At 49.2% G+C, this 26126-nt stretch overlaps 1 protein-coding gene across 1 annotated transcript in view; it reads right to left on the bottom strand.

The window, feature by feature from the left end:
* Window positions 1-24031, bottom strand: part of SCYL3 (SCY1 like pseudokinase 3) — a 41819-nt gene extending 17788 nt beyond the window's left edge. Inside the window, 10 exon segments of the mRNA XM_053909307.1 lie at window positions 40-179; window positions 1945-2022; window positions 4352-4463; window positions 5959-6061; window positions 7246-7302; window positions 9229-9342; window positions 11579-11764; window positions 18205-18288; window positions 18290-18436; window positions 23507-24031. Coding sequence (XP_053765282.1) covers window positions 40-179; window positions 1945-2022; window positions 4352-4463; window positions 5959-6061; window positions 7246-7302; window positions 9229-9342; window positions 11579-11764; window positions 18205-18288; window positions 18290-18370 — 955 coding nt within the window. The 5' untranslated portion in view covers window positions 18371-18436; window positions 23507-24031.
* Between the last annotated feature and the right edge of the window lie 2095 nt (window positions 24032-26126).

The raw sequence follows: 26126 nt of genomic DNA, 5'->3' as shown, positions 1-26126 counted from the left end.
AACTCCTTAATTACCAATAATCCTTTGAAAAAAATTCACCTTTTTTGGGGCCAAGCAGATGAGGCAGAAAACTCTTAACGGCTACTGGCTCTGCAAACACCAACTGATTAAGCAGAAGAGGCACCAACCGCGAGGCGATCAACTCCTCGGACAAGCAGCTGACTCTGTCCAGCAGGAATCTGAGGGGAAAGAAGAAAAGCCTGGGCAGCCGGTGGTGCCACTGTATCCACTTGCTCGTCCAGTGTAGACACACGCAGCCCTCCCCTACTTCAGTCAGAAGGAGGCACGGGGAAACGTGGCCAGAGGAGGTGAACGGTCGATGCAGGGGGCGCGAGACAAGGCCGCCAGCGCGCACACAAGGTCCCATCCACGCTATGAAGGATGCAGGATGTTAGATTATCTGAAGTTTCCATAGGAAACAAAATTCAGGCTTTTCTTACCAACTCCCTAAGGTCACACCCGTCAAAGCCCTCTGTCAAGAACACACAGGTAATGGGGGGGCGGGGAGGACAGTATCACGGCCCCTGCACAGCCACCGTGTGCGGACGGTCCTGCTCCTGCTGCGCGGAGAGGCCGTCAACAGGGCTCCCCGGGCTCCTTCCGTTCCCGCCACCTCTTCTGATGGCCACCCCCACGCAGCTGTCGCCCCAGCATCCCGGCCCCTTCCAGGACCCCCAGTGGGGCTGCCCTCCTCTGCGAGCCTGGTGCCCTGGCCCACGAACGTGCTCACGGCTCTTCTGCCCTTAAAAAAGTCCTTCCCGACTCCATCCCCTTCTTCGGCTACTCTCCGCCAGCCCTTCTCCAAACCTTCCCGCAGGTCTTCCCCAGTGTCCGCGCTCTGGCCTTCCGAGCGCATCTCCGCCCTCCACGGGCTCGCCACGCCCCCAAACAGCTCCTCAGACGGGGCGCTCTCCGGGAGCCTGACGGCGTCCCCTGCCCTTCCTGAGCTCTACTCTGCCGGGGACACCAGCCTTCCCGGCCTCCCCCGCACCTCCTCCAGCCATCAACAGCTCCGTCTCATTCCTCGGCCACCGTCTTAGAAGGCTGGGTGGGGGCCCCAGGGTCAGTTTGGGCCTGCCGTGCCCCCCATGCTACCGCTTTCTCCGGGAAACCGTCACCAACGGCAGGCCGGTGAACCCCAATACTCCTCTCCGGCTCAGAGGCTGCGCGCGTCTCGCCCGGGCTTCAGAGCCACCTGGTCAAAGGCCCACGCGCATCTCCGTCTAGAGTCCCACGGCCCCTTCACGCCGACGCCCTGGACACCCAGCTCCTCACATTCCCTGCGCGCGAGGGCCCCTCCTCGGGTATCCTCCAGCGCTCTTGGGGACGATCGCCGCGGCCTTGCCAGCATTAGAAGCGGGGCTCATCTGTGTCGTCCTCCTCATACCATCGCCGCCTCACCTCGGGCCTCCCATCGAGGCCCACCACAGGCCACCGGCCGACCCGAGTGCCGTAAGAGATCACTCTGCGCCCTCCAAGGGCAACAGAGGGAGCCGCCTCCGAGGAGATCCGACCGCTTCACAGCCCGCGTGCACCGCTCACAGACAGCGGCAGTGCTCCTCACGGCCGCGTCCGAGGGTGCCCACCCCTCTCACCCACTGCGGTGTGGGAACGCGCGGACTCACCCGCCCGCCTGCCACTCCGTACACGAGGCGCACACACGCGCCTCCGTGCGTTACTTCGCGTTGCCCTCTGCCCGCCATACCTCTTCTCTAACCACCTCCTCCCTCGGCCTCTGGGCCGTCGGGACGTCCCCCGCGAGCTCGGTCACCGCTTAAGCACTAACTAGCCATCCCAGGGCCCAGCAGAAAGCCCGACACGCAGGCAACGTTCGAAAAACTTTGCCCAAGAAAGTAAACGTCGGACTCATCTCTCCGGAGAGGAGTCATTACGTGGACTTAACCCAAATTACTGAATTTTAAGCCCTTAACTTTCTGGACTTACTTGAAGAATTCAGTTTTTTCCTCTTCACTCTTCAATGTTAAACTTTTCAAGAAATTCACAACTTCTAGAAAATCATTCCTAAATGCCAAAGAGAAAAAAAAAACATGCAGGATAGCAAATTAGAGAAGGTGTATTCAATACCGAAGCCATAACCACAGACCAGGCTGTAAAAATACTCAAGGAAACATTCTCCTCTGCCAGTTAGAAGACTCCATTATATAGGGGCGCCCGGATGGCTCAGTTGGTTAAGCATCGGATTCTTGATTTCTGCGCAGGGTCACAATCTTGTGGTTTTTGAGTTCGAGCCCTACGTCGGGCTCTGCGCTGGCAGCACAGCCTGCCTGGCATTCTCTCCCTTCCTCTCCTTCTCTCTCCCCCTCCCCGCCGCGCGCACGCTCTCTCTCTCCAAAAAAATAAACGAACGTTTAAAAAAAAAAAAAACCTCTTAAAAAAAAGAAGACTCTATTATAACTGAGTCGCTCAAGAGACAAATACTGCGAACGAGCCCATGGAGCATCCGGCGTCTTAAGAACAGCAAAGAGATGCGCGAAGAAGATTCAGGCTCCGGCACACACGGTGGGCACACCGACGCCCGCCACCTCAGCGGTGTTTTTGCAACCACAGTCACGGGAACCTGCACTGCCACACGATGTGGTGAGCGGAGCCGTCCTGGCAGAAATGGAAGCGATGCAGTGAAGCACTGCAAAACAGCTACTGAACCTCAAGTCCGCTCCGGTGAGAGCCGTGAAAGGGGCCGGGGAGACCGGCATGTCCGTGCCAGTCACGGGAGGCTCCCCATTTCTCCTGCCGGAAGCCGTGCAGTCATCTCCTCAGCCAGATGGGGGGGCGGGGGGGGGGAGGGCTGTGGGCCCCCCGGGGGGAGGGCGGCTTGCATCGAGTCCGGCGGGAGGAGGCTGCCAGGCCGGGGGGCCGACGCTTCAGCACACGGCCCCACCGCATGGCCAGCCACCTGGGGCTCCCCATTTACACCTGCACCCCTTTCCCTCTGGCTTTAGTAGCAGAAGAAAAGCACAAATGTCACAACCGAAGCCTAATCGAGTTCGCGCAGCTGCCTCGGCAAGAGATGCCGGCCCGGGTCCTCCCACTGGCTTCTCCTCACGGGCAACCATCAGATTTCAGGAAGGGGGAGCTGGTGTGCGTTCTGGCTTTCTCTCCCGTCTCTGTTTAAAACACAATTCTTGGGGGGCACCTGGAGGGCTCAGTTGGTCAAGCGTCTGACTTCGGCTCTGGTCATGATCTCATGGTTCATGGGTTTGAGCCCTGCATCAGGGCTCTGTGCCGTGTGCGCGGAGCCCGCTTCGGATCCTCTGTCCCCCTCTCGCTGCCCCTCTCCCACTCGCGTGCTCTTTCTCTCTCAAAAATAAACAAACGTTTAAAAAAAAAAAATACAAAAATACAATTCTTACTAAACACCTCTTTTATCAAACAGTGGAGAGAATCTATTTGCTATGAAGGACTCTTTGTAGAGACCTTGTATCAAGGTAAGTAAGATATCGCTATGAATCCTCTAAAAGGACACAGAAACACCTTGGTTAAGACTCCTGTAACGGGAAAGGTTTTGAACAGTTTCTTTGAAACCGGAGTGGCCAATAAAATCCTAGTAATTATAGTGAAACTACCCCTCTGCCCCATTTAATAACATGGACCCTAGTCCTATGGGAGAGGTAATTCACCCCCTCGGAGGAGAGCACCGGCTTTCCCTCCGCTCCGGTTTGTCTCGGGCTCTCCAACCGCTGACACGTAAGGATCCTTAGTTTCAAAAGGACATAACATCAATTTTGCTACTAAAAGTCATGAATGTGAAATTAACCCGTGCGGAATTTCTGCGGTCACGGAAATGAAGAAAAGGAGGACGCGTAACTGAAACTAACCTTGAAGAGAGGTCCAAAACCATCTCTGAATCCAGCGGCAGTATTAACCTTATATTGTGCCCCTCCCTCTAAATCGACTTCGGTGCGTTTCCATCACGCATTACCAAACAAAGACGACAATCTTCTGCCTGAAGACAAAGGAGCTCCTTCCCCCTCCCCCAACAAGAAAACTTTTCAACAACAAACTCCTAGAACACAATGGCAGCAGAAAGGAGCGGCCGTGTTTATGAAGTTTCTCGATTACCTGACCAGTGCCACCCACTAGATGCAGCGTGGCTTCTAAGGGCTCTGGTTGTAACTTCCAGACCCAGGCCTTCACCACAGTTAAAGATTTCTAGAACTTCCTGTGGTAGGAACCCGAGACGCAATCCACTCTCGCCCCCTATCCTCCCATGCGGATATGACTTGACCTCTCCTATGCCAACAGAAGGGACCGTGTGACCCGGGGGCCCCGAAACCCCACCACGGGACGCGGCACCTGCGAGCGGCCGGGGAAGCCCGCCGGGTGCCCTCACCTGAAGAAGTCATGGGACAGTAAGGTGCGGAGCGGCGGCCGACATGTGGGGATGGGATTCAGCAGGGTTGAGTGCAAGGTCTGTTGGAAGCTGGAGAGAACGTCCGCTGAAACTGAAATCCAGAGGTACAGTTAGTTTCCAAGCCTTCTCCCTCCTTTCAGGACCTCTATAGCTGGAGACTGACGGGAGCAAAAACCAACCTGTAAAAAGCCCAAACAAACAAAGCCCTGGCTGTTGCTAAACAGCTTCCGGCTCACCTGAAGCCACACTCCTTGGCAGGTGTAGAAAATTCATCTGCCAACACATCCAGCCCCACCCCCACAGGCCTCACCTCTGTGTCCTTATCTCCCAGCGGCAAGTGTAACTCAGCTCGGGCCTAGAGGAAGTTTAAGAAGTGGCTGGTCGGAGGGCCTTATGGACCAGGGTTCCCCACCCACAGAACAAGAAAAGTTATCTGAATGACTATGTTTTCTATTCTCTCCAGGATGGTGCATAATTACCACCATTCTAGACACAGAGGAGTAGTGAGTTCATTCCCCACAGGGCATGCCTTAGGGCCTTAATGGGGTTTAATTCTCAAGTATTCAGGCTGAGACAATTTAGAGAGAGCAGCTGAAGGGTGCCTGTAACTTGAGGATGCTGCAGAAGCCTGGTAAAAGAAGTTGCGTTAGAAGTGCCCCAAGCGGGGCGCCTGGGTGGCGCAGTCGGTTAAGCGTCCGACTTCAGCCAGGTCACGATCTCGCGGTCTGTGAGTTCGAGCCCCGCGTCAGGCTCTGGGCTGATGGCTCTGGGCTGATGGCTCGGAGCCTGGAGCCTGTTTCCGATTCTGTGTCTCCCTCTTTCTCTGCCCCTCCCCCGTTCATGCTCTGTCTCTCTCTGTCCCAAAAATAAATAAAAAACGTTGAAAAAAAAAAAAAAATTTAAAAAAAAAAAAAAAAGAAGTGCCCCAAGCTTCGGCAAAGTGCGAGCCAGGCCAGGAAGGGGCCTATCGAGGCATGTACCCCCCCCAGGCCCATTAACAGGCAGACAACCTAAGGCCTGGGGTGGCTGGACCGGAATGAAGCAGGCCACCAGGCGCACCATCAAAGAGCTCGAAAGAGAGAAGAAAACAATGTGTTCAGGAGCCTGGGCTCTTCGGGGCAACAAAAGAAAAGGTAATGAGTAAATTACATCAAGAAGAAAAAACTCAAAAGGACTTGGAAAGAATAAAGATAAGGAAATGTCCAGCTTGATTCAGATTAAATAAAAAGTGCCGAATCCTCCTCTCTTCTTCAGATCATTACATATAAATCGGTAACAGCACTCATTTACTTGGCTGACTCAATAAGGAAGAGTCTTTAGACCACAAGTACCAATACCGATTGATAAGATTATAACACGTGATATAAACAGAGTCGAAAGTGGTTCCTACTTAAAATTCTTTAAAACTCTGCAAAGAAATCAAAGCTTCTTTTCCTCAGTGCTGTTAAGATCTGCCATACACAAGTTATCTGGTAAGCAACAGGTTCCTTACTATGGTCAAAGACTGTGGTCCTCTGAACCCACCCAGAACAGGCTGTGAATGACCTTCCTGCTTATTCTGTGGATGTAACAGTGCAACAACTCACCCTGTCCACTTAAGACTGTGAGCAAACTTTCCACCAATGTCCCAAATGAATAGGCATCCCGGGCATGTCCGTGTGACTCTGGCAGAGTTGTGAATTCTGGAGACTAAAAGCAGTAAAGATCATTAAACCTAGAGAATCTGCCTTAGAAACCCAATCTAAATTTTCTCTGAAGCACTCTCTCCCATTTTTGCATTGATTATACTCAAAGCCAACTATAGAGTACCACACACTGGCTTACAGGCTCTTAAAACCATGAGGGAATGCAATTTATCAAAGATTTTAAAATATCAAACAAGGGCCAAAAGAGAAAAAGGACCTAAATATGATATATGTCTGCGGCTTTCAAAAATATTTTTGACGGACGGCAACCCACATTTTTAAAAATTTTATTATTATTATTATTATTATTATTGTTAGTGGTGGTAGTACACACACACACGCACACACACAAATACACATAATGGAAACAAAACTTTTATAAAACAATACTCAGACTTACTGATATTTTCTATTTTATTCCTCCTCCCCCCCCCCCCCAAATAACTGTCAGGACTTCTAACTTGATTTAAAACCCACAAGTCAGTCTGAAAAACACTAGTACATACACATAGTACTGATTTGGAACAACCTGATTTATTTCAAGTCTTAGGTCTATATTCAAGGTTATAGTTGGGTTGGTATTTCCTGTATGTCTCTGGGGATCGTGGTCTGTTTTACGGTAATTGTAAGAAAAAATTTAGAGGGAGCGACGGCCTTCGCGTGTCCTGGTAAATATAATCTTTCTTCACCGGCAGCTGGTGGTGAAGATAAGAAACAAAAACAGAATAGAAAGGTTCATCAACCTAGGGGAGAGATCTGTAGATGGACCTTTGTCAGACAAGATCATTAACGTCAATAATCACGCTTGCGTGCACGTTGGAGCCCTACCTCACGACCGGCGGGCAGACGAGTGGCTTGGGTGCAGCTCAGGGACGGCTAGGGCTGCTGCTTCCCCAGCTCTTAGGGCTTCCAACAGAACACCAAGACCGTGAAATGGGGATGAAGCACCAACCCTGTTCACACTGAGGTATTTAATGGTAACACAGGGGTCTGTACGACCCAAAAATGTACGCAGACTGTCCAGAAAAAGGCTCCCTGCTGTGGTGATAAGATTAATCTCAGACGCCGTCACGGCCAAAGGAATTATGAGGCATCTACAACTTAGCCAAGAAAGAGGGGGGCAGACGAAAGGTTCTTTTAAGTTTCATACAAAGAAGCCTTCGTTACAGCTGAAGCGTATCATCTTACCATCTCTTCAGGAGGGATAGATGCTGGGTCTCTTACTGACTGAATACTCCTCAGAAACTAGACAGAGAAATAAATTAGGGAAAATAATTCATACACAGGTTTGGTGAACCAATGTCTTACACCAAGTTACAGAAGCAACCAGCAATGCAAAAAGCAGCAATGAAGCCTTCTAACTGACGCACATGTTAAATACAAACTTAAAATCTTGCTACTTAAAAAATGTGAATACAGTACCTGGCACAGCACGAGGCTCAGTAGAAAACACCTGTAAGTGCCCTTTCCTCTCCCCTGCAGCTGGTTTAGGATGCCCTCTGCCGGTCAGAGGCATCTCTGCACCCGCTTTCCTTACACTGATAATTAGGAATACTTCTTTCACATCCTGCAGAGTTATTAACGAGTGAAAGCCTTTTCTAGCATAGAACAAATCTATCAATAATCTTCCTGCTGAATTAGGTCAATCTTAAGGCCTGCTGCCACATGAGATATAAAAGTTGAGGACCTTGTCAACTACGGAGATAACATCCACAGAACAAGTACATTCATTCACCGATTCAAAGATTAGTTTTCAAGTGCTTCTATGTCCCACACACCACTTAGGGCACTAGGAGCACAAAAGGAATACGATACAGTCCCTGCCGCCGGCCAGGTGCTCACAACCTAGAATGTAAACTGAGAACCGCAGTAACAGGTGCTGAGTGCCATACGGAAGCACAGAAGGAGAGACTGAGTTCGTTGGGCGGGGAGTACCCAGGGGAGGGCTTCACAAAGAGACTGAGCTAGAACACAGACTTCAGCTTCATCTCACATGCCACAGAGAGCCTGTGGGAAGAAAGCATCTCAGCGACAGAAAGGCACACACAGGAAGAAGCGGGTGAGAGGCACCGCCCACCCAAGAGCACAGCTGAGCTGCGTAGACCGGGGTGCGGGTGCGGCCGGAGAGGAGCTCGGTGACTGTAAGTGTAGGTCGAGCTGAAGGCAGGCTCGGGGAGAGCCTGTGAAGGGCCTTACACGCCATGGTAAAGAATTTGGAAGAGAAGTCAAGGAGTGAGTTACAAGCCATTATACTGAGATGTAAGGTGAATTCTGAGAAGAAAGGGACCACCTGGGGCAGAAATCGTCAGAGGAACACCTCTGTGGGGAGAAGGAGCGTCTGACCTCGGCGAGAGCCCATGAAGGTGCGCATTCAACATGGCCCCCCTGTGGAGGCCCCACGAGAGAACGGGGAACCGGACTGAGTCAGTATGCCAGTGAGCCAGCACTTTAGTAGGCTACCGTGATGGGACTGGGTTTGTTATTGTTGTTGTTGTTTTTAGAAAGAGCAAGTCTAGTGGCAACGTGCAAAACGATTAAAAACAAGAAACAGAACAGAAAGGTTCATCAACCTAGGAGGGCAACGTGTAGAACCTGGTCAGGCAAAACCATTAAGAGGTACCAGAAGCAGCAACAACACAGCCCACGAGGAGTTGAGATGTACGCGTCCTAACTCCGGCTGTCAGCGCACGATGGAGGACTTCGGACAACTTGGACGCCTGTTAACGAACATTTCCTGACTACCTAATGCGTGCCAGGCACTATCCCGGGTGGAGATGTAAAAATAAGCCAAAGAGACTCTCGCACCCTCAAGAAGCTCAAATACTGGGGAAGAAATCAGACACACAAAGGTAATTTCAATATTAAACATTAAGTGGTGTCATTAAGGACAGGGTATTACAGGAATAGAAGGGAGGAGCATTTCATTAAAAATCTGACCGAGCCATTTTACCCCTCGGTCTCGAGTTCCCGAGCTACCAATCGAGGAGACGAGAATAAAGGAAGCCTCTGAAAGAATAAACTCCTACAATTCTGTGAATCTGGCATCGACAACAAAGTCCAGTGTCCAAAGCTAGGATCACCCGAACACCGAAGGAGGGTCCCGAGGTAAGAACCGCCCGCTAAAATGCTATCCGATTCCGGGTGCCACAGAGGGCCTGTCCCCTGGCTTACCTCGGGTGTGGCCTGAGGAACTTTGCAGACGGTCTCCATCCCCCCCAGCTTCCAGTGGCCGTCCTCACTCACAAACACAGACGACAGGCAGACGTTGTTGTGTGTCAGGTGTCCCTGGAGAAAAAGAAGAGGAAGAGGCTGCCGCTAGAATCTGTGAGGCAGAAGTTCTAAAGAACTAAAAACTGATCACTGAAAGAAGCTAAGGCAAGTCCGCCCACCTGTGGCATAATAAACGAAGCACAACTTTAAGGAGTGACAAACCGAACAAGCCTGCGTATGCATTACGAGGTCGGAGGGAAGGAAAAATGCGATGGACAGGCTTCTGTTCTCTCCCCTGCCCAGTGAGGCAGGTTAATGAAATAAAGGCATGGGGCGCCTGGGTGGCGCAGTCGGTTAAGCGTCCGACTTCAGCCAGGTCACGATCTCGCGGTCCGTGAGTTCGAGCCCCGCGTCAGGCTCTGGGCTGATGGCTCGGAGCCTGGAGCCTGTTTCCGATTCTGTGTCTCCCTCTCTCTCTGCCCCTCCCCCGTTCATGCTCTGTCTCTCTCTGTCCCAAAAATAAATAAAAAACGTTGAAATAAAGGCATGACAGCAGGGCACAGATTCTGCACGTCCCCGCCTCCACGCCAGGCAGGAGGGATGGTACGCACACAGGTACACGTCGTCATGGCCCGGAGCGTGTGCCTCCCTTTAAAGGTGAAGTTTATCTTTGCTCCCCTAGGCTGCTGTACTAACTCTCTCCTCTAAATTCTTTCTCACCTACATTCTAGCACAAACCCAGAAATCTTCCCCTGAAATCTTGTCAGGAGGCCTTAAAAATTTCTGCCGGAAGAAGAGGAAAATGGAATAACGGTAAGGCCCACTAGAAATATCTCACAGAGCACAGATGTGACAGAATACGGGACCAGAAAACATAGTACAGTCAAATAAGTAAGAAGGAAGAAGGCAATGAGAACAGAATTCAAGTACGTGTATGTTTTTTCCCCCAAACTGGAAATCATTTCAGTAGACAAGTGCGTTTTAAATATCCTACTTGCCAGAAAAGTGTGTACATATTTTGATATAAAACATTCCAAGATATATATATCCGTTTTAAAGGAAGGTTCAGAATAGTACGGATGGTATTTTTGCATTTGAGAAATAAAGGAGACTAGGCGTAGGGACATTTGCTTTATGCACACCCGGAACATGTCCGGACGACCAGGCTCATCACCGTGGTCGCCCCTGGAAGGAGGTGGGGTCCAGGACTCACGGTGAGGGGCTTGCTCTTCCCTCTACGTGCTCCCACACTGTCCAGGCTTTTCACCACGTGCACACACTTTTTCCAACAAAGAAAATATACCTCCACATGAAGCCCTAACAATTCTTTAATGTTTGTTTGGTTTTTTTGTTTTTTGGGGTTTTTTTGAGACAGAGAGAGACAGAGCATGAGCAGGGGAGGGGCAGACAGAGAGCAAGACACAGAATCCGAAGCAGGCTCCAGGCTCCAGGCTCTGAGCTGTCAGCACAGAGCCCGACACGGGGCTCGAACTCATGGACTGCAAGATCAGGACCTGAGCTGAAGTCAGACACTTAACTGACTGAGCCACCCAGGCGCTCCTGCAATTCTTTATATGCATCTTAGACAAGCTTTTAAGAGATGATAAATCCAAAGTGATATTTGGAATCTGTCCCCCATTAATAGGCAAAGTGAAAAAAACCCAAAAACATACACTGAGATGAGTCATATGCAAACGTTTCTAACCTGTGACTGGTCATTTTAATCTTGGAGGACGACCAAAGGCTTTCTTACTTCAGAACGCAAATTCCATTAAGAAACAGCTCCGTAATACTGTCCAGAAACAGACCAGAAGTAAACAGAGGAACTACCCTTATCCCCGTGACAGTGAACCTGACCGCAGTGTTACCAGGCTGGCTCTCAGTGGCACCACCTACTCAAAAAGAAGGGAAAGTCTCTTCTGAAGAAATGGTCATTTCCTTCTTCAAAATCTAAAATGGAACAAAACTCCTGGAAATGCCCACAGCGGCATTAGCGTCGAGGCTTTCTCTCTGTCTTAAGAACAGTCATACAGCTGCAGCTATTTTTAGGGAAAGGCTTACCCCAAACTCGAGGGAGACCGTCGTCAAGCGAGTCAAGTATTAGGAAACACTGCGCAGGGTCAGAGGGCTGGCCGCCCGTCCACAAACCATCTGTCTGTGGCACCCCCGTGCCTTCCGACGTGCGGGTTTCCGTCAGGAAGCTTCTGAGTCAGAACGGTGCCTTAGGATTTTGACACGTCCCGTGACTGCCCCCGCCCCCCAACCCGGTCTACACCAGAGCCTGTGAGCACACTGCGTGCGGGCCGCTTACTCTGTCGTGAAGGAAGACGAGGGCCAGCAGTACGTCGTAGATGCCGGCACACACCTCCGCTGAAGACAGCACTTCCAGAGCCACTTCCAGAGGCTGCACTCGCTCGGTGACCAGATGGATCCCATCCGCCTCCACGGTGCACGATAAAAATCTCAGCAGGCAAGGGTGACGAAGGGTCTTCAGATGCTTTAAACACACAAACAGAAGGGGTGGTGAAGTTAACGACTCGAGACCAGACTGACGGCAGTCTCACGTAAGTCGGGGTGAAAGTCAGAAAACGTATCCTCGCAGTCAAGGTCCTGTCCAGCTCCCCTGCCCCCAAGACTCCAAACAAGGCGAAGGAACATCTGTGACCTGTTCTGACTTTACCAACATTTAAGTCACTCTACGGAGACCTGCAGCTCCCTTAGGGCAGTGTGAGCCCCCCAGGAGCCCAGGCCTCCCGAAGATCACTGCTATCGACTCTGAAGCAGGTGCCCAAAATAATGACCGGAGAACTCGACAGAGCACTCAGATTCCGGAGCAGAGTCAAAATGAGGAGAAGACACATCGTGGGGGTCCACGTCCTGGGTGAGGGATGGCACTTCTCGCAGCTGCGCACGACGGCGGGCCCCGCTCGCACAGCAGTGCAGCAAACGTGACTAGAACTCTGACAGAGACCCTGCCACCTTTCCGGCCAGAAGAATGACGGGAAGGAACCAAGGCAAGCCTGAGTCCGAGGCCATCCCAGAGGCGAAAGGAGTGGAGAAGGAGACGTTCGAGGTGTCTGTCCGCGCACAGGTCTCAGACCAAGTCCCGAACCGACGTGGACAAAGAGGGCCGACACCAGCGCAGCAGAGTTTTGAGAAACGACCTGGGGTTTGAGCACCACGCACAGCAAGAGCGGGTGGAGAGTAGCTGGAAAACTTGAAGCCTGAACCTGAGGGGACTGACGGCCTGCAGTCAAAACCTCAAATACCAGAAACACCAACAATCTCCGGAGGATTAAAACAGAACCAAGAGTCTATGCGACAGGACATTCAAAATGTTCAGTATGCAATCCAAAATGCTCTCACTTAACAACAACAAAAAAAGTGAAAAGACAATCAACAAATATCAACCCCAAAATACACCGGATATTAGAATTATCACAAAGAATTTAAAACAGTGTAACCATTATATTATAACCATTCTCCCCTAGAGGTAAAGGAAAACAGTTATGAAATAAATAGAAGTTCTCAGCAGGAAAGAACTGTTATTTAAAACAAGTGGAAGTTTCATTATTTTTTAAAAATAATTGTTTATTTTTGAGAGAGAAAGAGAGAACATGAGCAGGGGGAGGGGCAGAGAGAGAAGGGGACAGAGGATCCAAAGCAGGCTCTGGGCGGACAGCTGACGCAGTGCTCGAACTCACGAACCGTAAGATCATGACATGAGCCGGAATCGGACGCTTAACCGACTGAGCCACCCAGGTGCTCCAAAATAAGTAGAAATTTTAGAAAGGAGAAATAAAATATTAGAAACTAATTCAACGAGAGAGAAACAGAGCATGAACAGGGGAGGGGCAGAGAGAGAGGGAGACACAGAATCCGAAGCAGGCTCCAGGCTCTGAGCTGTCAGTACAGAGCTCGATGCGGGGCTCGAACTCATGAACCGCGAGATCATGACCTGAGCCGAAGTCGGACGCTTAACCGACTGAGCCACCCAGGCGCCCCAAATGTTCTTTTTTAAAATAATCATAGCCTCGGGAACCTATGTGACAATAACAAAAGGTCTAATGTATATAACTGGACTCCCCCACCCCCCCCCAAAAAAAACAATGGGGGCATAAAAATTGTAATGGCTGAGAACTTTCCAAATTCAGCCAAATACTAAAGTTTACAGATTTAAAAAGTTCAATGAACACCAAACAGGAAAAAGCAAAGAAAACCAGGGCTGTACATGTTATCATCAAACTGGTGAAGATCAGATAAATAAAAAACCTCAGGAGGCAGCTAGAGGGAGAAGCCTGTGCAACCTGCAGGACACCGAGCAAGGCTTGTAAACCTGTCATCGCACGATGGGACGGGGGGCATGGAAGACGTCACTTGGGACAAAAACCCTCAATATAATGTTCGGTTTCATCTCATAAATGAGCACTCAGCATGGAACATTCCAAAATACCTTCTTGGAAGAATGCGAGCTCCCATAAGAGTCTGGAACACAGTGCTGGTTCAAGGTTTATATCAGTCATTTCAAACTAGCCTATTAGGTGAGACCACAGGAGAATCTTCTGAGGAAATGAATTTGCCCAGTTTCTTTTCTTTTTTTGTAATAATCTCAAACTTCGACAACTCTAGGAATAGCTCCAGTAGGATTTCTTGTTTGTTTTTAAGAAGAAAGCTGTTACCCTCCCTGAGTCACTCTAATAACAAATAATTAAGAAAACTCTTGGGGTGCCTGGGTGGCTCAGTGGGTTAAGTGTCAACTCTTTGTTTCAACTCATGATCTCACCGTTTGTGGGTTCGAGCCCCACATCAGGCTCTGAGCTGACAGTGCAAAGCCTGCTCGGGATTCTCTCTCTCTCTAAATAAATACATACATACATACTTAGAAAATTCTTTAATTCTTAAACTAATAGTTTAAATACGAACTATTAATTCGTACATATAGACGCAAATACAGCAAAGACCCAGATGAGCCAAGAGTCATGCTAGCAAGTTGGCTGAATGTCTGAGCTTAAGTGGACAGAACTGCTTGCAAGGGTCTTTTGAGCTATGGTTTCTGAGTAAAATTATGCAACCTCTTTCATATTTTTTTCATTTTAAGAATCATCTCAAGTAATCTGCAAACCCAGCATGGAACACTTTTGAGTTTTTACTTTTGCCTGTTCAGGAAAAATTATTCATTCAGCTTTTATTTCTTAAGACTCTAATTATTTTCCTTTGGTTGTACGTAAAAGAAGTTTTATGCTTCTAGTAGTCAGGGCAGACTAGTAAGTCAGAAGAAATATCACCGGGCTGAGTACTGGCATTAAATACAGAGTCAGTGAATTTCACCTAATTAATACATGAAATAATAAATTGCAATCTGCTTATTTTTTTAACCCTACATTCCCAGGAAAATTCTTAGTCCAAAGTGACTTGTGCGTTTAATAAAGGCAGAAAGGAATAACTCATAGCGTGATTCTGAACACGGCACTTAACTGGCCGAGAACGTCATGTGTCTCTCCCCTTCAGCACACACGATATTTTGCATAAATTATGCATACAGACTCACAGGGAAGTCAGCAATTACGAATCAAATAGAAACACTTCTTGACTCAAGATTCTGTTGCTGCAGAACAGAGGGGGCGACAAGATGCGACCGGGAGATGTTCTCAGGGAGCATCGACCAAAGAGAGCAACGGCTCTTGTGGTGGAGGGAGGCGACTTTGTGGAAGGAGTGCCGAAAGTACCTGCCCCTGAGTCACCACATCCCAGTTCTGCCCATTCTGCTCCAGGCGAATCCTCTCAGACAGAGGATTCCGAGCAAGGACTTTTATCGTTCAACACGAGCAGCACTGGATAACCTGTCAACATCTGTACTTATCCAGGCCCACACAGAGACGTTAGGTGTGAGAGTCAAGTCGTGAATATAAACTACGTCTACTTTTTAGGACGGGTTAGGACGCAGCTATCCAGAGAATTAATTCAAGCCTTAGCGGCTTAACTTTTCATTACTGTAAGTTCTATCTCTGGTTCGCTATTTCACTTTGGGAACTGCACAACATAGTAGTTACCAGCTCACGTCCACCCGCAAGTTTTTCGACAGGAAGCAAGCCATAGTTTCATTCTGTTAAAGAAATATAACAAAGTAACCAGGACGCCTAAAACGAGAGAGCAACAACTCTCAGGGAGAAATACTCTGGTTGCTTCTGCTGAGCTGCAAATCTGAGACAAAGACAGAAGCACGCTCTGTCTTTGAATGCCCACGAGCTAGAGGTTAGATGAGACACTAGGAATAAAACGCAGGAAGACGAAGGGCTAAAGAATCCTGTGTTGGAAAGCGTGTACCTGAGGTGCTAAGGGAGTATCCAGGTAGAGATATTCCACAGGCAAGTGGGAATGTGGACCGGGAGCTGAGACCAGAGGGCTCAGCAGTTACTTCGTCGGGGGCAGAAGGCTAGACATAAACACCAGAAGAGAAAGGACGAGAACCTGAAGTCTGGAAATTGTTGGGGAGAGCCGAGGCTGGGAAGGAGCCTGCGCCATCTGGAGGTGGCCCAACACACCTGGGGGATGGGGGCACTTCTTAAGTTCTTCTGAATGGATGATGATCAGGAACCTTGGAAGAGAACCATGGAGGGCGGTTGATTTATTAGAATAAGGGTTGTAAACAGCACAGAAAAGGGCGAAGGGGGAGAGGAACAGAAAGAGCATGTCAGTATATAAGGAAGAGCAGTAAAGCATTCCCCAAGGGGAAGGCAAGCGATCTTCTATTTCTTCCTCATGACCACACACTGTGCAGCCCCAAATATATTGACCAACCCTTCCAGAAAGGGGCCTGAGTCATGGAGAAGAGCACAGTGTCTCCCAAGGCAGGTGCACGGCGTCCACAAACGCACTCCTCGAGCTAACGTGGCTGCCTGGTTACGAATACACTCAGGGTCATTCACGAGCTTGTCCTCACCACGAGGTCCCACCTAAGCACTGGGATTAGAGCAAACTACGGGAACCACACTCTGACTTAGGAGTTATCATTCCTTACTATTCCTCAGAAATGAGTCCTAACCACCGGTGAGAAAATTATACTATTATGGCTAGTGGATTCAAGATAAAATGATAGGATCTGATGGACTTGAAGAACTTTTAGTATCGTTTTGTTCAACTTTCTTGGCACACATATCATAAAGAATAACATAGTGCTAAAAAACCTTGGGGCTCAGTTGGCTAAGCGTCCAAATTCGTCTCAGGTCATGATCTCACGAACCAGGAGATCAAGCCCCACATCAGGCTCTGTGCTGTCAGCACAGAGCCTGCTTCAATCGTCTGTCCCCACCCCCCCCACCCCCACCTCTCTGCTCCTCTCTGCTTGTGCTCTCTCTCAAAAATAAACAAAACAATGTTAAATAATCTCATGAACTTATTTAGAAAAAAAAGCTGAGAAAGATGATAAATCTCTAGTACTTCACTAATAACAGTCACCCTCATTTTTTTACTTAAAAAACGTGCTACCTTATGAGATGAAGATAATAGGAAGTATGTCAGATATTAACTGCAAGTAAGAATACGACAGTGAAGCAAGGCATCTTTTGCAAAATTACAATAAAAGAAGTCTTAACAGGGGCAGCTGGGTGGCTCAGGTGGCTGGGTGTCTGACTCTTGATTTCAGCTCAGGTCATGATCTCGCAGTTCGTGGGTTCAAGCCCTGCATCAGGCTCTGGGCGGTCAGTGTGGACCCTGTGTGGGATTCTCTCTCTCCCTCTTCTCTGCCCCTCCCCTGCTCATACACACTTGTGTTCTCTCAAAATAAAATGAATTAAAAATAAATAAATAAAGACGCTTAGGGTTGTTCTATTGAATTATATTCCAAGGTACAATCACGTTTTCTAATCAGAGGCTGGGGTCCCCCGACAGTGCACAAGCACCTGCTAATACACTGGTCCCCTTCCAGGATCAGCATCTGGAAGGTGTGAGCCAGGAGGACCCCCTCCCTGAAGAGGAAACTGAAGCCTCTAAAAGTGAATGAAGCGACTAAGGTCCCTCAGCAAGAACCAGAACCCGGGCCAACATTCTTTCTGGGACATCGCAATACTCCTGGAAAAGAAAAAATAGTACCTGCAGTTTCTAAACTACTTTATTTCTAGGTCCGTCATCAATACGCTAAAGGCGAGCACAGCATGTTGTATAGAGAAGGTGGATCAGTATGTTGTACGCCTGAAACTAACACTGTCAACAACTATACTCAAATTTAAAAACTGAAATGCAGAAACTAAAAAGCTAAAAATGAAAATTTAAAAGACATAAAATAAATATAAATAAACTTTACAAATTAAATCATATACTTACCAAAATGTCAACACTTACAGATTTTTGCTAAACTCGATTAAACTCTACCTTAATTTAGCCATGGAAAATTACCTTCCGAACTTCCTCACTAAAACAATATGATAAAAGCTCTCACCCTGCGTTTTCCGAAGCTTTTTGGTTCCAACATGTCCTGCAAGTTGGAGATTTTCCCACGAGGGAAGGACAACTACGTTCTTTTGTTGTTGTTGTTTAATGTTTATTTTTGAGAGAGAGAGAGAGAGAGAGAGAGAGAGAGAGAGAGAGAGAGATACAGAGCATGGGCATGGAAGGGGCAGAGAGAGAGAGGGAGGCACAGACTCCAGGCTCCGAGCTGTCAGCACAGAGCCGGACGTGGGGCTCGAACCCACGAACCGCGAGATCATGACCCGAGCCTAAGTCGAGAGTCTGACGCGTAACCGACTGAGCCCTCCTTCCTCCCCGCCCCCGGCGCCTCAGGACAACCACGAAGGTCATGAACAAAACCACGAGTCCTCAGGATCGCCCTCCTGTGACCCTCGTTAAGTTCCGCTTCGTATTTCTTAACAGGACTCGAGCCAGTGACACCCCCCCCCCCCCCCCCCCCCCCACCAAACGCGAGCGCCGCCGCGCACGCGGTACCTTGGCGGCCTTGTTCACGCGGTCCTCGTGGTCTCTCCGGTACACGAAGACCGAGGCGCGCCGGCCATCCTGCAGCGCGGCGGGGGTGCACGGCCAGGCCGGCCGGCAGGGTGAACGCGGGCTCCGTCAGCGCGTAGCTCTTCAGGGCGCTGCTCTCCGAGCCCATGCCTTCCGCCGGGAGGCCCGGCACAGCTGAGGAAGGAGGAAAACACCTGCACACATAAGCCTCCACCTGCGGGGGGGGAGGGGGGAGGGGAGATCACTGCGTGCGGGGACCCCGCCGCTCCCACCCACCCACCCGGCCCTCCAGTCCCCATCGGCCAGGCCGCCCACAACAAGGACGCCAAATGCTGGCCAAGTGCTCCCCAAAAGTCACCGGCGGTGCCTGTCAAGGAACAACTGAGGCTCTAAGAGAAAACGCACCTACCAGGCCACGTGCAGTTACTGCCCCTCGCGACCCTCCCCCCACACATGTGCGCGCGCGCGCACGCGCACACACTCACTCACGGAACGGTCACAGCGCCAGCTGATCAAAACCAGAATAAGATCACCCGCGCTCCCTAACCTGCTCGCATATCCTGCCTCACAGGAGCCTGTTGCAAAACGTCATTATTCACCAATGAGAAAACTGCTGTATGTCTATAATAACTTAAAATTAGAACAAGAACCAAACAAACTGGAGAGTAGTTCTCTCAATGATGAAAAACGTGTTAACAAATGGAGAGTTCACGCGCCGGGCAACGGCCCGGGAGCACCAGGAAAAGAGTGGGATAGAGACAACTCTCTGAACGCGATGACAATAAACATAAGAAAGAGGGTGCCTGGGTGGCTCAGTCTTGGGACTCTTGATTTCCTGCTCAGGTAGTGATCTCCTGGTTTGTGGGTTAGAGTCAGGGTCAGCGCTGGTAGTGTAGGGCCTGCCTGGGATTCTCTCTCTCCCTCACTCTCTGCACCTTTCCTCTCTCTCAAAATAAGTAAATAAACAAGGAAGGAAGGAAGGAAGGAAGGAAGGAAGGAAGGAAGGAAGGAAGGAAGGAAAGAAAGAGAAAGGAAGGAAGGAAGAAGGAAAGAAAGAAAGAAAGAAAGAAAAGAAAGAGGAAGGAAGGAAGAAGGAAAGAAAGAAAAAGAAAGGAAGGAAGGAGGGAAGGAAAGGAAGGAAGGAAGGAAAGAAGGAAGGAAGAAGGAAGGAAGGAAAGAAAGAAAAAGAAAAAGGAAAGAAAGGAAGGAAAGAAGGAAGGAAGGAAGGAAGGAAGGAAGGAAGGAAGGAAGGAAGGAAGGAAGGAAGGAAGGGTGCGCTCCCACTGCTCTTCAAAGTCGGGCTAGGTAAAAAGGGGAAAGTGCAAAACTGTATCATCACAGATGCTAAAAAACCCACACAGACAGGAACACCTAGAAAACGCAGTGATAGAAAACAGATGAGTGGTTGCCTGGGTAGGAGCCCCGTTACAGGGACCAGGAGAGGGGAAAGGATTGCAAGGGGTGTAAGGAGACTTGTGGGGGAACAGATTTATTCACTAACTTGATTATGGTTAAAGGTGATAACAAATACCAAAACTTTTAATTGTAGGGTTTAAATATGTTCAATTTATTGTACATCAATTATACCTCAATAAAGTTGTATCTGTGTATGTGTCTATATACATACAGATACACACAGACACAGAAAGGCCTGAAAAAATGCTCAAGTATTAACAGAGGTTTGCTGTGTTGGATCACGAGGAAGTCACAGACAGACATGCACCTGCATTTCCAAACCTTCTACACTAAGCACACACCTTTCTTTACAACGGGGGTTCAACCTTCCAAGGCTACAACAGGCATTGCAAAGTGGCCCCACAGTATTGGGGGAGGAGCAGAGGGCCCTGCGTGCGACAGGCACCTGCTGACAAGGCCTGCACTCTGCAGGGAGCGGCCGTCACAATGTCCCAGCCAGGCCTGCCAGATCAGGTCATTTATCATAAGGATCCAAGAGCCTGAATATTTATGTGGAAATCTCCGCATTTTTCAGTGCTGGCTCGAATGTGTTTAAACCTGTACGGGCCAAATAACACACGTTTGAAAAATCTGTGGCAGTCAGTCTGCAGTTCTGGCTTTACCATAATATAAAAAATAAAACATAAAAAGAGTTCTTACTAACTCTGGTGGACGTGGTAAGAAGTTGCCAGTTCTAAATAACATGGCCAAAAATTCTACGGAGACCTTTAAAAATTTCAGTTTAAAAATTGCACCCTTTGAACAAACACACACCCAACAATCATTATACATAGACCCTCTACTTAGATTTTTCTGTTCCACTTTGGAGAAGTTCCACACAACACTTTCTGTGTTACCAAAGTATGAGGGGCTGCTGAAGACACATGCCTAAAACAGAGAATTCCAAGTGCTTACAGACCCACACACATCGTTATATAAAGAACACAACATGGACAAAGCTAAAACTATCTAAAATTGAAACTGTTCAAAAATCCAAGAATACTTCTGAGGATAAGAACGAAGTCGTCTTCGTAACAAATCCACTGGGCTCCTCCCTATTCTGCAGTTGACCTCAACAGCAGGGGGATAAACAGTATTAAAAATGCCAAGTATCCAAACTATGTGTAACGCTCACCTTTCTACCGGGACTACAAATACAGTGTCTACGCGGGCTCACGGAGAAAAGCAGCTCCCGTTAACTCCCCTGTTCTGGAGACGGCATGGTACCTGTGACAACACCCCCGCTGAACAGCGAAGGTCACGTTCAGCAGTTGGAGGTTGCCCCTCTCCTCTAGGACACAGTTAATGGGTCAGGTGCCTACCCTGGGCCAAAGGGCAGTCAACTCACACATTAGCCATCTCTAGGACCCACGGCCAGGTCTTTATCTGCCTCGGGAATCTGAACGCGCAAGACATATTTCTATTTGCTGAAGGTAAAAGGATGCCATGAGGTGGAGTCAGGGCCACGGCCGGCCAAAGCCACGAAGAAGCAGAAACTTGGCAAGCACAGAGGAAGGCAGCTGGCAGAAGGAAGAGCAAACACTGGGAGTAGCTTCGTCAGATCTGCAGGGGCGCACTACTACCCTCCATCTCGAGGCTTCCAGAAGCCCAGCTGGAAATGCACTTCCTCACCGCCAATGGACAGCCTTACAACCAGGGCTGGCATGAGGGGGCAGCTTGGGTGGTCCATGTTCTTTGACCCCAGCTGCCATTTCATCAGCAGAAAATGCCTACTTCTCTAGCACCCCTCTGTGAGAACGGAGGCATTAGTCAGAGAAGTGTTACTTTGAAGAGTGTGTAACGGAGGCCAGTCTAACTTCCTTCTCTCTTAGCCGCAAAATACAGCTTTTCAAAACCAACACGGGGAACTGCAAGAAAATGAAAATCCTCTTGGGAGGAAAGCACGGTGTTCGTGTAGTTTTAGCATTCGTCCTCAAAGGAGATAAGACGGCCACCAGGATGCAGGGGCGGTGCTCTGGCTGACTGGATGGCACTCGGCAGAGGCACAGCAAGGGACATATAGTTTACTTGGTCATTTCTCAATAGCAGACTACGTCGTTGCCAGAACACTGGGCCCAACAACACCTAGAGTTAGGAAAGCTTTAAGCGGTTAAAACCAGTAGTTTTTCTTAGCAGTGGATATATTGGGTCTAAGACCCCAAGAAATACAACTTAAAAAAAAGAAAGGGGGGGCGCCTGAGGGGCTCAGTCGGTTAAACTTCTGACTCCTGGTTTCAGCTCAGGTCATGGATCTCATGGTTTGTGGGACCGAGGCCGTGTCAGGCTCTACGCCGACAGCACGGGGCCTGCTTGGGATTCTCTCTCCCTCTCTCTGCCCCTCTGCTGCTCGCACTCGCACTCTCTCTCTGAAAATCGACAAACATTAAAAACAAGAAAAGAGAAAGAAAAGAAAAAAGGCAAGACGAGACTCCCTTTCTGGGGACAAAGGCTGCCATTTTACTGTTTTGAAAGCGTGATTAACGTGGACAGAAGTCTTCCCACGTCAGGACTGCAATGCTCACAGAAGAGTAGGATTACAGCCTAAGTGCAGGGCAAACTTCATCAGGTGGCAACAAAAAGACGTCCTGTTGTCTGCTTTGAAGTCAAGAAGTCACGAGAAAAAAAAAGTTACAAGAAGACAGAAAAGGAGAGCGTGGATATTCTGCAGAATTTACCATCCCCTCTCTCTCTATAATTATGATGTTGGGTCGGCAAGCTCTGCTCTTTAAACATGGGTTCACCTACCTTCCTCCACCCTTTGGCTTCCTTGGGCAGCCCATCACATTTCTGGGCCACCTGTGGACTATGCAAGCGCTTGTCTAGGTCACCCGGCAACTCCTACTAAGAAATCGATGTCATCTGGGGAACTCTCTCTCCCTCTGTTCTTCCACAGCAATTAATCGAGGTGATCTTGGTTCTAGCTCTCTTAGCTTGGAGGTTCCAAAGATAAAGGCTTGCACCGTGAGTTCTAAGGACGCCCTATACTCATCGATATCTCATTGGTATCTGGTGCTAACATTACTCGGGCCCTTTGCTGTGATCTGTTTCAAGTACACGTCCCCCTGTAATGAACTCAGTCCAGCATTGCTAGCTGACCAGCAATACGTAAAGACGCCTTTACGGACCAAAACAAGGAAGTATGATTTCAGCTAGGATTTGAAATGTCACGTGGGTACGCACACAGGTCCTTAAAAACAGCAGTAACGGTGATTCCAGAATTCAGGACCCGACTCAGTATTCACATGGTTTCCTAAACACGCTCTTCCGAGAAATGTTTCATCTTTATTCTAAAAAAAAAAAAAAAAAAAAAAAGGCACTAGGCAAGGACACAGCCGGCTGGGCCTCCGGGGGCCCGGCACTCGTCTTGGAGCAGGAAAGCAGGCGGTTTCCCGGCGCGGGCGCGACCCCCGGCTCCCTCCGGCGGCACCGCGCACACTCGCCCGACCCGCGGCGGGGATGGCTGCCCGGGGGCCAGCGGGGTCCCACCGCGACCCGGCTCGGGGTGGGCGGGGACGGCGCTCCCGCTCGCCGGCCCCTCACCTTCCACACCTGCCCGCGAGGCCCGGCTCCGCGGCTTCTTTCGCTGGCTCCGGCCGCCAGCAACGCGCCGGGCGGGGGTCGCCCCCGAAGCCCAGAGGCGAAGGGCGCCCCGCACCAAGCAGGGGGAGGCTGCGCGGAGGCGGAGGGCACAGCTCAACCGGCAGCGGCGCCGCGCCGAGCGCGGACCCGCGAGCGGGGCGCGCGCCCACCGTCTCCGCGCCCGGCCCGGCCCCTCCCCCGCGGCCCGGTCCCGCACGGACGGAGGACGCGGCGCAGGGCTCCCTGTTACCTGCGGGAGGCCGGCGGGGGAGGCGGCCGAGGGTCTTGGCTCCGGTCCCCTCTTCGCCCCCTGTTGACACCAGCCACCCTCGCCTACCCTGTGAGGCTGTGGCCACTACACCCACAAATCTTCGGGGGGTATGCTCCCTCCGACACCATAGAGACGGGTCCGGAAACCGGACAGAACGCCAGCCTTCAGCCCTCCGACGCCACCACTGAGGCGAACGAACCCGGAACCGAGAGAGAGAGAGAGGCGGCACAGGTGACGCTCAGGCCGGCGCCATCTTGAGTGTGGGCGCCGGTGCCGGTCGGCACTTCGCGCCCTGCTCCCAGCGGCCTGGCTGGTTTGTGAAGAAGTCTCCTCTCTTGGCGTTTGAGTCGAACTCGCGATTTTGTCTTGATTTTAAGTTTTAGGCTTTTAGCCGCGCGGTTTTAATTTGACACCCGCCCGAATCCAAAATGGCCGCCGTCGCCTCCAACAAATAGTAAAGGGGCTGGTCGCAGAAAAGATGTATGGAAATTGGCCTGGACTTTTAGGAGAGTGACGTCACTCACCCCCGCAGCCGCGATTGGTTGCGCCGCGTGGGCTGAAGTCGTGCGGAACTGCGGCTGAAGCTGGCGGAGGTGATGGTGGTTCAAGCTTAAACCTTTGAGTCGGGAAGTTTGAAGTTACGCTTAATTCAGCGTACATTGGGCTTAATCATGTTAATGGTACCTGTTAATGGTTTCTACTTAATAGGATTCTGTGTGTGTTTCCCTGTTCTCATCTGTATGATCGCAGTAGTGGCAGCCATCACTACTGCTTAATACAACCTCACAGTTGACAGCTGACCTCAATAATTTGATCATCCAAAACTTGTAGTTTCTTTCTGGGAGCTGAAAGTTTCTGGTCGCTGAAAAGGTTTAAGATGGATAAGGACACCACAATTTCCTCCTGAGGTTAAAAGAAAGCAACTAGGCCTAATTTTGCTCCATATTCAGAAATGTATTAAACGCATGTTTATTGGGAGGTAGGCACATACAGTATTTAATCTGCCGGATAAGCTTGACAAAGGCTGAGCTGTCTATTCTGGGTCAGCACTGGCCTATAGAAACTGAATTCAAGCCACATATTAACTTCGCTAGAAGCCACCTTAAAAACATTTCATCTTTTTAAAACTTTTTAATCTTTAAAGAGTTAAGTCTTTAAAACTTTTAAATCTTTTACTAAAGAAAAAAAGATGAGGTGAAGTTAATTTTAATATATTTAAACACAGTATATCCGGAAGATTGTCATTTAAATATGCATTAAATAGTAAAAAAAAAAAAAAAAAAATACTGTGTTACTGACATTTTTTGTGCTGTCTTCAAAATCTGCTATGTATATTTTACAATTTGGACTAACCATATTTTAATGCTCAGTAGTCACCTGTGGGTAGTGACCATCATTTTGGAGAATACAGCCCGAGGCCGTGTGACCACCACCTTGCACTAGAAAGTTGAGAGGCAGAAATGGGGTCACCTACCTCCCTCCACCCTTTGGCTTCCTTGGGCAGCACATCACATTTCCGGGCCACCTGTGGATGATGCCACATAGTCACCATCTGGCAACCAGAGATCTTACAGACCAGTGGTAGAGCCAGCACCATTAGGGATGCAGCCTCCAATGGAATCTCCGAAGGCTGAGGACACCTTGAATTTTTAGACCCTGTTCATTCAGATGTGGAGAGCATTTTCTAAAATATTTTAAACAATTCACCCAGCTTGAATTCTTTTGGGAGCCCATTTCTCCTAGTCATCATGATAATTAATAAGTTGTTACTTTTGCCAATAAATACTCACTTCTGACACTCATCATGATAATTAGCAAAGCATCCAGTGCCATCAGCGATCCAGTTGGCTAAAGTGTTTGTAGCTCCATCTCTGGAATGTAGCCTTTCTGGAATGATTCCAGCTAGCAACCTCTGGAGTGTAGATTCCTGATTACTAGAGTGCTGCGTCTAGGGCATAGCTTCAACCAATTAACCCACGCAGAATATTCCACTGTCAATGCGGAAATAATTTAAATTGCCAACAGACATCATGACACCCATGCTTTAAGGAATATTGGCATCGCTTTGGAAACTGTGAACACTATACAAATGTTGCAAAATTTAAACTTCATGTTGTTACACACTAATATTTATTCCACAAATATTTAACATATACCTTTTCTGTGTCATGTACTATGCTGACCACTAAGAAGGAAGAAGACACAATCATTGCAAAAACGTGGGTTCAAGGGGCCCAAATAAAACGTTGTTTGTTTTTTTTTTTTTTCCTTTTTAAGTGATTGAGGATGTGTGAGTAGCTTAATGCTAGAAAAGTTATCTTAGTTTTGGGAAGTTCCCTGCCCCGGCTTCAGTATGTAAGTTTCAAGCTACTGTTGTGTGAGGCTAGATAGGAACTAAATGACTCTACACTTCCCTGATTCCTCTAAGGCTTTCCTGACATTTGCTCCTTGTTTACTTACTCAGTACAGCAAATACTTTTTTTCTAATGTTTATTTATTTTTGAGAGAGAGAGAGAGAGAACGCACAAGTGGGGTAGAGGCAGAGAGAGAGAGAGAGAGAGAGAGACACAGAATCTGAAGCAGGTTCCAAGACGCAGGG

This window comes from Panthera pardus, unplaced genomic scaffold (assembly GCF_024362965.1).
Source record: "Panthera pardus isolate Hobbes unplaced genomic scaffold, ASM2436296v1 HiC_scaffold_21, whole genome shotgun sequence".
NCBI lineage: Eukaryota > Metazoa > Chordata > Mammalia > Carnivora > Felidae > Panthera > Panthera pardus.
The sequence above is the reverse complement of the archived record's forward strand: the minus strand, read 5'-3'. Positions and strand labels throughout refer to the sequence as shown.